The 13,992-nt window shown below is 47.7% G+C and overlaps 1 protein-coding gene and 1 pseudogene across 2 annotated transcripts; one reads left to right on the top strand and one right to left on the bottom strand.

The window, feature by feature from the left end:
- Positions 1–95: 95 nt before the first annotated feature.
- Positions 96–2,052, top strand: LOC144335865 (protein FAM136A pseudogene; annotated as a pseudogene). The gene has a single exon (XR_013407060.1). The product of XR_013407060.1 is annotated as a protein FAM136A pseudogene (transcript).
- Positions 2,053–4,434: 2,382 nt separating this feature from the next.
- Positions 4,435–12,612, bottom strand: TACO1 (translational activator of cytochrome c oxidase I). Its single transcript, NM_001194703.2, is given in 5 exon segments — positions 4,435–4,998; positions 5,336–5,513; positions 6,354–6,481; positions 8,490–8,596; positions 12,115–12,612. Coding segments are annotated over 5 exon segments (894 nt in total). The 5' UTR covers positions 12,395–12,612; the 3' UTR covers positions 4,435–4,797.
- Between the last annotated feature and the right edge of the window lie 1,380 nt (positions 12,613–13,992).

The following is a 13,992-nucleotide window of genomic DNA, read 5'->3' as shown; positions in this document are numbered from 1 at the left end:
CTGGAGTACAATGGTGCGATCTCGGCTTACTGCAAGCTCCACCTCCTGGGTTCAAGCCATTCTCCTGCCTCAGCCTCCGGAGCAGCTGGGATTACAGGCGCCTGCCACCACACCTGGCTAATTTTTTGTATTTTTAGTAGAGACAGGGTTTCACCACGTTGGCCAGTCTGGTCTCGAACTCATGACCTCAGGTAATCCACCCGCCTCGGCCTCCCAAAGTCCTGGGATTACAAGCGTGAGCCACCGTACCCGGCTGCGATCATCTTTATTTGAATAGCTCAGGGTGTCTTTACCAGATCTAGGGATAGCAGAACAAATTCAAGGAAGGGTTCATTTCTGCCTTTCCTATTAACTGCAGGAGAGAGACTGCAGGGCACCACTAGGGGTCAGTGCAGAGCCATCATCACAGGAGCCTTTACTGTGCCTTATAGTAAGCATGTCTTGATGTAAGATAATTGGTTATGCAACAGTCCATATTAATAAAGATTCTATATATTACATTAGAGATCTATTCACATGACTAGCCATGTTCCCTTTAAGAGCAGACTCCCTTAGTACAGACTTCTCAGATTATAAGTGATAAGATTCCTCCAAATTAATTTCCAAAACAGAGCTATTTTATAAGCCAAAGTCTATCAGTATAAGATGTGGTATTAGACCTGTTCTTACCTGCTTGGTATGAGATCATCTGTGCATAAAATACTTAGTGAAAGTGTTTTATAGGTTTGTTGGGAAAATCAAATAAATAACATGTAAAAGTATTTTATAAATTATGAAGCTGCATATAAACGCAAATTTGCTCTTTTTTAATAAGCAATTCAGATATTTGGGCAAGTGGCATAACCATGGATTATTTCACTGGTTTTCTTCCTCGTAGCCCGTGTTCTCCAGCTATTGACATCACTGTGGAGTCAGTAATTCTTTTCCTAGAAGCTAAAGCTACAATTTACAGTAAATTTTTAGTTCTTTGCCATCCTTATTTACCTAAGGCTCCTTCAGGAAAATTACTCTGAGCTCAGAATTAGCTTAAATAACTTATAAATAGGTGTATAACAGGGATCAGAAAGACACTTTAGGCCTAACATACTTGACAGGCTCAGACGCAGGAGGTGGGAGTTCCTGGCCCTTCTAAACCCAGAAGTAACTATTAGTAGCAAAAGGTACCAAGGGCCCTATTTCTCACCGGCCAGGCTTCTTATTCAGCCCTCACTCTTCTTTCTGTTCACGTTTCCTCTTCAGTTCTCAGTGCCACATCATTCGGTATCAGAAATGAAAAGGATCTAGGGCTGTTTGTTCTCAGAACCAAGCTTTCAAAACCAGCTTGTGGTAGCCCTTCTTGAGAGCAGATCAATCTTCTCATTGGTTCACTCTGACCATTCTCAGGATGCATAGGGACCCAGGCAAAGCAGGCCCTGGCAAGTCCCTTTTTTTTTTTTTGAGAGACAGAGGCCGGGTGCCGTGGCTCATGCCTGTAATCCCAGCACTTTGGGAGGCCAAGGTGGATGGATCATCTAAGGTCAGTTCGAGACCAGCCTGGCCAACATGGTGAAACCTGGTTTCTACTAAAGATACAAAAATTAGTCAGGGTGGCACGGCGCAGGGCGGTGTAGGGTCGCCATGGCGGAGCTGCAGCAGCTGCGGGTGCAGGAGGTGGTGGACTCCATGCTGAAGAGTCTGGAGAGAGAGAATATCTGGAAGATGCAGGGTCTCATGTTCCGATGCAGCACCAGCAGTTGTGAGGACAGCCAGACCTCCATGCAGCAGGTGCACCAGTGCATCAAAGCACTGCCATTTGCCATGCTTGAGCTAAAGCAAAGCCAGGCTCAAGCCCAGGCTTTGGTCACCAGTGAGTTGGAGAAGTTCTAGGACCACCTGGCCTGGTGCATCATGCATTGCAATGACAAAGTCAAAGATTCAATAGATGCTGGGAGTAAGAAGCTTCAGGTGAAGCAGCAGCTGGACGGTGTGACCAAGTGTGTGGATGACCCCACGCACTACATCCCAACTATGACCAAGAAGATGAAGGAGGCTCTCTTATCCACTGGGAAATAACAATCTTTGCCACTGGCCATTGGGGCTGAGGGCAGGAATATATTTTTTATAAGGAATTGGGAATTTTAGTCTTTTAAGCGAAGTTTATGAAGAAACGAAGGATGGCCACAAGTGTAAGACATATGTCACTTGCCTCTAGGCACTGGTTCTTTTATGTTTCAGTCCTAAAAAATGAAATGGAAAAAAGTGGTACTAAATTGGGTCAGAGATATTACAGTTGAGTTTTAGAGTTTATATGTCCTGTGGCCAGTGCTTGTCCTGCCAGTAAGGATCTCCCCTGTAACAAGCCAGAGCCCTCCAAGGTACCAGACTCTTCTTACTACACAGGTACCAACTGGCTGGCAGGTTAGAGTTGGTGGAGTTTAAGGAGAGATATTTTCTCTTTGTTGCCAACATCCTGTTTACCAGAAGTGTCACCACACCATTTTCTGTAAGTTGTAAAACAAAATTGATGAGGTCACTCACTTAGAAGGGCAAAAAAGTTTTCTGGGTCTTTGTTTTCTTGGTTTTGTGTAATTTATACAAGGCAATACAAGTTGATTTTAAGATGTGGAATTGGGAGGGAGACTAGTTTGGATAAGAACTTGGAAAGGTTCCTTGTGGATCCCCATTTCTGGTCAAGATGTGGATGTACATTTCTTAAAATTATTATATGCCATATCTTTCAGCCTGGAGACCATGCAAAAACATGAGAGGTGACGACACACTAATTATGGGAAGCATAATTACTGGCTGATGGGCCCTGAGGCTGTGTGTAGCAAAATGACAGGAAAATCTTGCAGTAACACTTTCCCAGTGAAGAGAACGGGATTTTGATTGTGATATATACTAGTACCTAGGAATGAACAGTAAAAGAGGAGCAGTTGGCTACTTGATTACAACAGAGTTATGAAGTACTGGATTTGGAAAAACCTGGTTTTTATAGAACGGATGGAACGAAAGCCTAAACCTAGCATTGCCTACTCAGCTCCCTGAATTAACAGAGCACTATTGACACAAATCCCGGCAACAGGAAATTCAAGGGAGAAAACGTAAGCAACTTGGGCTAGGATGAGCCGACTCCCTTAGAGCAAAGGAGAGGCAGACCCCATTACCAAATACCATTTTTGCCTGGGGCTTTCGCAACTTTTCAGTGTTCCTGCCCTGGCATGGCACCTTATTCTTTTGATAGCAACCTCATTGTATTTTCACCAACTTATTACTTGAAATGATAATACAGCCTATCATTTGCTGTTTCCAGGCTGTGATATATTTTCCTAGTGGCTTGGTTTTAAAAATAAATAAGGTTTAATTTTCTCCCCTCCCCCCAACAAAAAAATTAGCCGGGCATGGTGGTGCCTGCTTGTAATCCCAGCTACTTGGGAGGCTGAAGCAGGAGAATCGCTTGAACCCGGGAGGTGGAGGTTGCAGTAGCCAAGATCATGCTACTGCACTCCAGCCTGGGCGACACAGCCAGACTCTGTCTCAGAAAAAAAAAGCAGAGACAGACTCAGCCAGGCACGGCGGCTCATGCCTGTCCCAGCACTTTGGGAGGCCAAGTGTGCAGATCGCTTGAGCTCAGGAGCTCGACACCAACCTGGACAATATAGTGAAACCCCATCTCTACAAAAATATAAATAAATTAGCTGGGCATGGTGGCGTGCACCTGTAGTTCTAGCTACTTGGGAGGCTGAGGTGGAAGGATTACTTGAGTCCAGGAGGTCAAGGCTGCAATGAGCCGAGATTGTGCCACTGCTCTCAGCCAGGGCAAGAGTGAGACTCTGCCTCAAAAAAAAAGACAAGAGTTCTCACTCTGTCACCCAGGCTGGAATGCAGTGGTGCAATCATAGCTCACTGTAGCCTCAAACTCCTGAGCTCAAGTGATCCTCCCACCTCAGCCTCTGGAGTAGATGGGATTATAGGTGTGAGCCACTGCCAAGTCCCTTATCACTGGCACTCGCTTTCCAACTGGGCTAGAACCTTAAGCTGTTTGGTGAAAGAAGGGCACAGAAGTCACACAAAGAGAGCAACAGATGATTGCACAGCAGCTCACACTGCCCTGGGGCAGCTCCAATAAAGAGCAGGCCTGTGTTGGGTCCTACCTTCCAGAGCAGGATCTAACACAGGATACCAGTTGAATAGCTTATGTTCTAGATAAGTACAATTCTTGGTGCATAGCTAGTGTTCCAGAAATATTAGTTGCATGAATGAATGACAGGTTTAGGTCGTAAGACCAGCATTAGACCATGGAGTGCCTGGATACAACTACATTTCTATGGCCAATCAAAAAAATAATCCTGGGACTGTAGTAGTAGAGCTAAGCCTAGGGACTTGAAAGTTAGTCCAGAGGATCCCAATAGCTGGACACAAACTCAGGAAGACTCAAGAGCCATACAACAGCAATGCAGCAACCAATAATCACTGTTATTATTAATAGCAGTTTCTAGTACATAGTGCCTCAGGGCACTTACAATTCCCACAGAGGCCAGCTACCCAACATCAGAGTCTGACCAGCTGGGGGATCCTGCCCTGCATCCAAGAGGGTGTCAGGACACTCATCCAGGTGGCTCTGAGACAGTAGCAGAGCTGACAAGGAGGCCCTACAAGTGAGATTCCTTTGGCTTCAAGGTCACAAGTCCTGGCTTTGGGCCTCCTGGTCTGCTGAGCCTCCCACCGGCTTTACTCTCAGAGATTGCTGCAGAAGCCTGTGTGCTGGAATGGGCTGCCACATTTCTAGGAAGGAACCCAGGAGCACATATAGCCTGGTTATTCAATGTTGTCATAGACGTGAATCACATCCTCGTGGTTGCCGAGAGCCTGGATGAGATGAGCAGCCTGTTCCAGGTCGGGCTCGGCCAGCTGCACCTTTGAGTTGGGGATGAACTCTAGTGCACAGGACACAGAACACAGGCCCAGGGAGTCCAGTTTCTTCCTCACTTGGTGCAGTGAAGAGGCATCACAAATAAACTAGGGATAAAGGAAAATCAGGAGGTGAGGAGCCAGGAGGTAATGAGACAAAGCAACACAGGACCTTGCAAAGTCCTGAATGTCAGTACTGGAATGGATCGCTGGGTTTGAGATCTTCACTGGCAGGGACATAGTTTTCAATGTTTTGACTCTTTTTCATAGTCATCACGAGAGTCGGATCTATTCAGTATTCACTCAATAAATGTTTGTACAATATGTGAACTCTTTGTCTCATCCGTACCCTGGGGCACAGGAAGGAAGAAACCAAGAGGCATGTGTAAGGCATCTATCGTGGTCCTCCCGGCAGCCCACCAAACACCCATGTTTTCATGCTTACTTTAAAAACGTTCCTTTCTTCTTCGTCTTCAGTTTCCTTGACATCCTCAGCTCCTGCTTCAATTGCCAGCTCCAGGGCACGCTCTAGATTCACAGCCTTCTTCTCTCTGTCCTCCACTCCAACCACGATCACCCCCTTTTTGTCAAAAGAGTGACGAGCTCCTTCAGCCATCACTCCTCTGACAGGGAAGGAAACAGGCTGGCATGAGTGGATGCCTCTAGACACTCAGCCTCCATAAAGCTCATCATTCTATATCACTGTCTCTTTCTCACCCAGTCTATGGAGTACACACAGACATGGAGCAGATCGCTTCCTCAAGGAGAAAATGCAGCTGCTGCTGGATAAGGGAACAGCCCAAGAATGTTCCCACACTCAATTTTCTGCCCTGATTGCAGTCTGGAGGAAGCAGACTTTGCTCATCATTTCCTGTGCCATTAAGATGCCAGTCCTAGTGGAGCATTTTAAGATTTGGGCATTATATGGCTACAGATGGGGATAATAGGACAAAGATCCCCTTTCTACACCAATGAACAAGTCTTTGGGATTCTGCTAGTACAGACAACATTAAGGGAAAGTCAATTAACTCACTGGATTCTGCTAAGGAGGAAGTGTGCTTAAAACCTGAAACATGGCCAGGTATGGTGGCTTCCAGCACTTTGGGAGGCTGAAGCAAGTGGATCACCTGAGGTCAGGAGTTTGAGACCAGCCTGGCCAACATGGTGAAACCCTGTCATCTCTACTAAAAATACAAAAATTAGCTGGGCGTGGCTGTGGGTGTCTGTAATCCCAGCTACTCAGGAGGCTGACGCAGCAGAATCACTTGAACTCAGAAGGTGGAGGTTGCAGTGAGTCGAGATCATGCCATTGCACTCTAGCCTGGGTGACAAGAGTGAGACTCCATCTCAAAAAACAAAAAGCAAAACCCTGAAACACTAGCAGAGATCAACAGTACTTGCCTTGCAGAGAATTGGAACATAAAGGCTCTGTCCCCTACCACTCCCCACAGACACACACTTACCCATTCTTATTCAGGATATGTCTCATGTCTGATTGACACTTGTGGCCACTGTGAGATAATGCCTCGATGAGCAGAGAAGAGCCACCAGGGCCCCGACACGCATACAGCAAATACGTGTCCTTGGTTTTCTGCAATAAACAACACAAGCACATTTTCCTGTTTCCCAGTTCCCTCCCACATGTCAGCCCAGAACCACAAGTATTGCAAAACTAACTTCATGGGATGGGCTCTCTAGGCTGGAGCCTGAGCTCTCAATCTTTATTTTTGTCCCCACCCTCTGAGAGGAAACCCTAGAACCAACTTTTGAAGTAACGGGAAGTACTACCCCTAACTTGGAAGGAGTGTTTCTCTGGTCCCTGAACAATCCATCAGCCCTTCCTCAGCTTTGCTTCCTACTGTCCCTAACCAAATGCCACATCTAGTCCCCACCTACTCCCACTCAGACTCATCCTCTTACACTCCCATCCTGTAAGAAACCCACCGGTCAAGTCTCAAGGCTCCTACCCTGGGCTGCTGAGTACTGCTGTGAAAAATCACACACCTAGGCCTTGTCATAAGAGCTGCTGAAAACAGCATGGTCTCAAAAATCAAACAATTAATCCAGAGCTCTAGGGACTAATCTCTTCTGGACCTTCCATGCCCCTACTCATCCCTTGTCCATGTATTCAATATTCCCCACTCCAAGCACCCTGTCCTGCAACTTTCCAGGAATTCTTAACTCCTAACTTCTCCCTTCCTCTTTCACAAAGGAAAAAAGGGCCACTAGGTGGGGAAAATAGTTGCTGTCTCCACCTCCTTCTCTGCACCACGGCCTACGTGAAGGCAGTAAGCATAATGGTTAGAGCACAGGCTCTAAAGTCTGACTATCTGGTTTCAAGTCTGTCATTTTCTTTTTTTTTTTTTTTTTCTTTTTTTTTTTTGAGACGGAGTCTCGCTGTGTCGCCCAGGCTGGAGTGCAGTGGCCGGATCTCAGCTCACTGCAAGCTCTGCCTCCCGGGTTTTTACGCCATTCTCCTGCCTCAGCCTCCCGAGTAGCCGGGACTACAGGTGCCTGCCACCTCGCCCGGCTAGTTTTTTGTATTTTTTAGTAGAGACGGGGTTTCACCGTGTTAGCCAGGATGGTCTCGAACTCCTGACCTCGTGATCCGCCCGTCTCGGCCTCCCAAAGTGCTGGGATTACAGGCTTGAGCCACCGCACCCGGCCAAGTCTGTCATTTTCTATGTGACCTGAGTCAAGTCACCTAACTTTTCTGTGCCTCAATTTCTACTTACGGTGGTTTTCAGGATTCGATGAGATAACACACACACAGTTTTTATCCATGCTTAGCCTGCAGGAAGCACTCAATAACTATGATCTATTAAGATAACTATTACTTCCTCAGAGCCTCCCTACCTGCCCCAGAGAAAGGTGTACCCTCATGTGGACTCTATATACCTGCCCCTCCCACCATCTCTATCACCCCCACCCTCTCTCTTTCTACTGGCTTTTCTCCTTTAGGGTATAAACATCTGAGAAACAAAACCTTCCTCAACCTAACATAAGGGCTTTCTCCCACACTGCCCCTTCTTTCTATAATACCTCATCTCCCTACAACTTGGCTGAGCAGTCCCGGGCTGTATGGCCCTGCATGCTGCCTATGCATCCTACTCCCAGTTGTGCCCCTAGAACAAATGACCAAGGACAGTGAGCTCCCAGAAGCCTCTAGGCTGAGGGCGTCAACTACATTGCTACCCTTCTCTCTGATAATTTTTTTTTTTTTTTGAGACAGAGTCTCGCTTTGTTGCCCAGGCTGGAGTGCAGTGACGCGATCTCGGTTCACCGCAAGCGGTGCCTCTTGGGTTCAAGCAATCCTCCACCTCAGCCTCCCAAGTAGCTGGGATTATAAGCATGTGCTACCATGCCCAGCTAATTTTTGTATTTTTAGTAGAGATAGAGTTTCACCGTGTTGGCCAGGCTGGTCTCCAAACTCCTGGCCTCAAGTGATCCACCCACCTTAGCCTCCCAAAGTGCTGGGATTACAGTCGTGAGCCACTGCACTTGGCCCTCTCTGATAATTTAAGGTGTGTTTGGTGGCTATCTAGACATGAGCCCTGTAGGGGCTGTGATCAATAAAAAGCATGTCAAACAGTACGCACCTCCATTTTCAGCGCTGCCTCAATCGTTGACTTGGGCATATGTTTGCTGCGACACACCTCTAAAATATTGGCCAGGTTGCTGTTGTGCTCAGGGTTGGGGCCTCCTTCTGAGATTTAAAGAAAAAACAAAGAGTGAGCAAAGACATCTCATTACAACATGGGAGAAAAAAAGGCATTTCCAGCCCCACCAAGCCAACGGAGTGGCAAATCCCCATTTAGCTCTCAGTTACCTTAGAATACCTTAACTAGTGTTTGAGTGGGATATGGAGAAGTATTTTGGGGTTTTTTGTTTGCTTTTTGAGATGGCGTCTCACTCTGTTGCCTGGCTGGAGTGCAGTGGTACGATCTTGGCTCACTGCAACATCCACCTCCTGGGTTCAAGTGATTCTCCTGCCTCAGCCTCCCGAGTAGCTGGGATTACAGATGCACGCCACCATACCCAGCTAATTTTTCTATTTTTAGTAGAGACCCGGTTTTGCCATGTTGGGTCAGGCTGGTCTCGAACTCCTGACCTCAGGTGATCCACCCACCTTGGCCTCCCAAAGTGCTGGGATTACAAGCGTGAGCCACTGCGCCCAGCCCGGAGAAGTATTTTGGAAAAGTACTTTTTGTTTTTTGAGACAAAGTCTCACTTTAATCACCCAGACTACAGTGCAGTGGCATGATTTTGGCTCAATGTAGCCTCAGCCTCTGGGGTTCAAGCGATCCTCCTGCCTCAGCCTCCCAAGTAGCTGGGACCACCAGCGTGCACCACCACACCCAGGTAATTTTTTAAAATATTTTTTGTAGATTCAGGTTTTCACCGTGTTGCCCAGGCTGGTCTCAAACTCCTGAGCTCAAGTGATCTGCCTGACTCGGCCTCCCAAAGTGCTAGGATTACAGGCGTGGGCTACCACGTCTGGCCAGAAAAGACCTTTTTCTTTTCTTGTTTTTTTTTTTTTTTTTTTTTTTTTAAGACAGAGTCTCACTCTGTCATCCATGCTGGAGTGCAGTGGCATGATCTTGGCTCATCTTGGCTCACTGCAACCTCCCCCTCCCGGGTTCAAGGGATTCTCCTGCCTCAGCCTCCTAAGTAGCTGGGATTACAGGTGCCTGCCACCACACCCAGCTAATTTTTGTATTTTTAGTAGAGATGAGGTTTCACCACGTTGGCCAGGTTGGTCTTGAACTCCTGCCTCAAGTGATCCACTCGCCTTGGCCTTCCAAAGTGCTGGGATTACAGGCATGAAGTACTGTGCCTGGCCAGAACCTTCTAATTCATTGTCTTTAGGGATGGTTTTCATTCTGCTATGTTTTAGCAATCTCCACTTTGTGTCAGATGAAGAAGGGACATAGATGGTAACAACACTTCCTGGACTCATTACTGCTTACTCTACTACTTTGTGCATAATAAAAATAATTTTATTTTATTACTATTTTTGAGACAGAGTCTTGCTCTGTTGCCCAGGCTGGAGTGGGCAATCTGCAGTGGCGCAATCTCGGCTCACTGCAACCTCCGCCTCCTGGGTTCACGCCATTCTCCTGCCTCAGTCTCCTGAGTAGCTGGGACTACAGGCGCCCGCCACCAAGCCCAGATAATTTTTTTTTGTATTTTTTTAGTAGAGATAGGGTTTCACTGTGTTAGCCAGGATGGTCTCAATCTCCTGACCTCGTGATCCGCCCACCTCAGCCTCCCAAAGTGTTGGGATTACAGGTGTGAGCCACCGCGCCCTGCACTTTGTGCATAATTATTGAAATGTTCACATGACATTGTAATCTGAGGGTAGGGGCTATATTTCATCATCTTTGTAGTACTAGTGGCATGCCTGGTACAAAATAAACACAATTAAGTTGGTTGAACTTGGGCAGGGTGCAGTGGCTTACGCCTGCAATCCCAGCACTTTGGGAGGCCGAGGCGGGCGGATCATTTGAGGTCAAGAGTTTGAGACCAGCCTGGTCAACATGGTGAAACCCGGTCTCTACTAAAAATACAAAAAAATTTAGCCAGGCGTAGTGGTGCACACCTGTAGTCCCAGCTACTCTGGAGGCTGAGGCAGGAGAATCACTTGAGCCTGGGAGGTGGAGGTTGCAGTGGGCTGAGATCACCCCACTGCACTCTACCCTGGGTGACAGAGTGAGACTCTGTCTCAATAAATAAAATAAATAAATAAATAAATAAATAAATAAATGTTGCTTGAACTAATGTCAAGAATTTTGAAGAAAAGGAAGCAAACAAATACCACGCATGAGTTGAGGGGGTAAATGAACATTAACTGAATGCCTATTATGTGCCATAAACCATAAACTACCTCAAGGTGGGTATTACCCTTGTTTCACAGAAACTCAACAAAGTTAAGCCACTTGTTCAAGGTCATAAGTTAGTCAGTGGCCGGGCACGGTGGCTCAAGCCTGTAATCCCAGCACTTTGGGAGGCCGAGACGGGCGGATCACGAGGTCAGGAGATGGAGACCATCCTGGCTAACACAGTGAAACCCCGTCTCTACTAAAAATACAAAAACTTAGCCGGGCGAGGTGGCAGGCGCCTGTAGTCCCAGCTACTCGGGAGGCTGAGGCAGGAGAATGGCGTGAACCCAGGAGGCGGAGCTTGCAGTGAGCTGAGATCCGGCCACTGCACTCCAGCCTGGGTGACAGAGCGAGACTCCGTCTCAAAAAAAAAAAAAAAAAAAAAAAAAAATAAGTTAGTCAGTGACAGAAACCAGGTCTTCCTGACTCCAAAGTCCATAGTTTCTCTTTTTTTTTTTTTGAGATGGAGTATTGCTCTGTCACCCAGGCTGGATAGAGTGTAGTGGAGCAATCTCACTTACTGTAGCCTCCAACTCCTGGGTTCAAGCGATTCTCCTGCTTCAGCCTCCTGAGTAGCTGGCATTACAGGTGTGCACCACCACACCCAGCTAATTTTTTTTTTTTTTTTTTTTTGTATTTTTAGTAAAGACGGGGTTTCGCCATGTTGGCCAGGCTGGTCTTGAACTCCTGACCTCAAGTAATCTGCCTGCCCCTGGCCTGCAATTACAGACTGAGCCACTGCGCCCAGTCCAAAGTCCATGCTTTCTACAGGACTTTTCCTTTACTCCTACAAATCTCTGGCCCTAAATAGAAAAAAAGCCTTTTCAGTGTGGCGACCTAAGGGAGAAAAGACATGGTTGCAAATCTACCTTCCAAGGAAATGTGTCTTGGGGAAACATTAATGAAGCAAACTAAGGCCTAAGCACTTAAATGATAGCTTTACTCAGTGCCCCTGCCACAACAAATAAGGTACTTGAGGCGACGTCAGAGGAGTTGATTTGTCTCTTCAGGAGAGTCACACATCTGCCCTGACTCTTAAGACTTGTTTCTATTAAGTACCTAGCTAGACCAGGATGAAGTCACTTCTACCTTACCGGCTTATCTTCTCAAGAGCAGCTCCCTCTCTGACAAACTGGCCAGATGCTTAGCGTCTGGAAAGGTGAGTGAGGACTTCAAACGTAGGTAGGTGTTTTGAGGATTTATGAGGCGGGCAATGGTGGGTACTGGGAAAGGAAAACAAAGTGAAGGGCCGGAGATCTAGGTGGGCCCAACTCCGAGTGGCAAGCGAGGCTGTGGGCACTGAGAGGGCAGCGGCAGCTAGTGGTGGGTGACAGGGTCTCACCTTTCACTGCCAGGCGGATGTTCAAACAGAGTTTGGAGAAGATGCGACTCCTTTCGACGTCCTTCGGACCCTTGATGTGCCTGACTTTGGACCACTTGTTGTGCCCGGCGGGGACAGCCGCTGTGAGGTGCAGCGTCCTGCCCGGTGCGGCACCGCAGCCCCGGGGCTCGGAGTGGGAGGGCCGGGGGTCACGCGGAGAAGCTGCCCCGACCCCAGGGCCTCGTGCCAGCAAGCATCGGGCAGCGGCCCTGCTTAGGCTGGCAGCAGCCCAAGCCGCCATCGGTCCCGACCCTGGGGTTCAAGCTGCTAGCAGCAGCGGCCAGCGCCGGCCCGTCTCTTCCACCGCCGGAACAAGCAGATCCGGACTCCGCGGCTGCCTGTGCTGGTCACCTGAGACCCAAAGGCTTGGGCCCGCCCGGGGCGGCCCAACAGCTAATGACCCTGCACCGTCCCCGCGGCAGCCGGGACTGGGGGCCCTTGATGGCGTAGCACACTTCCTTTACCGGGTTCGCTCCAAAAACAAGTCCCCACTGCCCGCAAAGTCCGTTCCGCGGCTGCACAGTACTCGCTCCTCTCTCGCCCTTGAGCCGACCTAGTTAGTGCTCAAGCCCTCCCGGTTGCCTAGAGAGCGCCGGACTTTGTTTCTCATAATAGTCTAGTGGAGACACATCTGAGTTATGAAACTGACTTTGCTTCCAAATTTCTGCCTAAATCTGAGAAAGTCCAGAACGATAAATATTTTGTTGTTGCCTCATTTTACTGGCAAAGAAACCGCTGCTAGAAAAGTGAATTGCCCAAACGTTTAATCTCTCTGAACGTCCTCCCTATTTACAAATAAGGATCTAATATTTGCTTTATCAACATATGAAGGTTGAAAACACAAAATGAGCCCTTAGAGCTTTAAAGTAATAAAGTTTTATGTAAATAGCCACAGTGCACTTAAGCCCCTAAATGCAAGAGATGGTTTGGGACAGACTCAGATGAGTCACAGGCCTTTAGGAGAAGGAGAATGATCAGACAAGCCTTTTGGAGCTAAACTCCCCTTTCCATTTTCTCTCTGCTGTCTCGAAAGAGAAAACCGAATTCATTAGAAGACGGAGAGAAACAAAGCGGCAGCTGCTGAAAAGCTTTGTAGTGACTTCCGTGCTGGTGACATGAACTCCAAAGGGCATGACGTATTCGGTAGAGAAGCAGGACAGCCGGGCGCGGTGGTTCACGCCTGTAATCCCAGCACTTTGCGAGGCTGAGGCACGCGGATCACTAGGTCAGGAGTGCGACACCAGCCTGACCAACATGGTGAAACCCCGTCCCTACTAAAATACAAAAAAAAGTAGCCGGTCGTGGTGGCGCGTGCCTGTAATCCCAATTACTCAGGAGGCTGAGGCAGGAGAATCGCTTGAACCCGGGAGGAGGAGGTTGCAGTGAGCCGAGATCCCGCCACTACACTCCAGCCTGTGCGACAGAGCGAGACTCCATCTCAAAAAAAAAAAAAAAAAAAAAAAAAAAAAAAGAAGCAGGACAGTGTGAAGTTCAAGCTTGTGCCCTCTGCGTTTAGGCTGGGTGGCTTCAAACCCTGGTTGTTCCACTTTCTAGTGTATCCTTGGGCAAGTACCTTTACTTTCCTGTTTGTTTCCTTACCTCTAGAATGGCCTTGTGAGAACTAAATGGGATAACGGATGCAAAGCACAAAAGCATAGACTTTACATTTTTTATTATATAAGAACCTTCATGGGATGGTGGCTCACGCCTGTAATCCTAGCACTTTGGGAGGTCGAGACCAGCAGATCACTTGAGGTCAGGAGTTTGAGACCAGCCTGGTTAACATGGTGAAACCCCGTCTCTACTAAAAATACAAAAATTAGCCAGGTGTGGCGGGTG

Source organism: Macaca mulatta, chromosome 16, assembly GCF_049350105.2.
Source record: "Macaca mulatta isolate MMU2019108-1 chromosome 16, T2T-MMU8v2.0, whole genome shotgun sequence".
In the NCBI taxonomy this organism is placed as follows: domain Eukaryota; kingdom Metazoa; phylum Chordata; class Mammalia; order Primates; family Cercopithecidae; genus Macaca; species Macaca mulatta.
The sequence above is the reverse complement of the archived record's forward strand: the minus strand, read 5'-3'. Positions and strand labels throughout refer to the sequence as shown.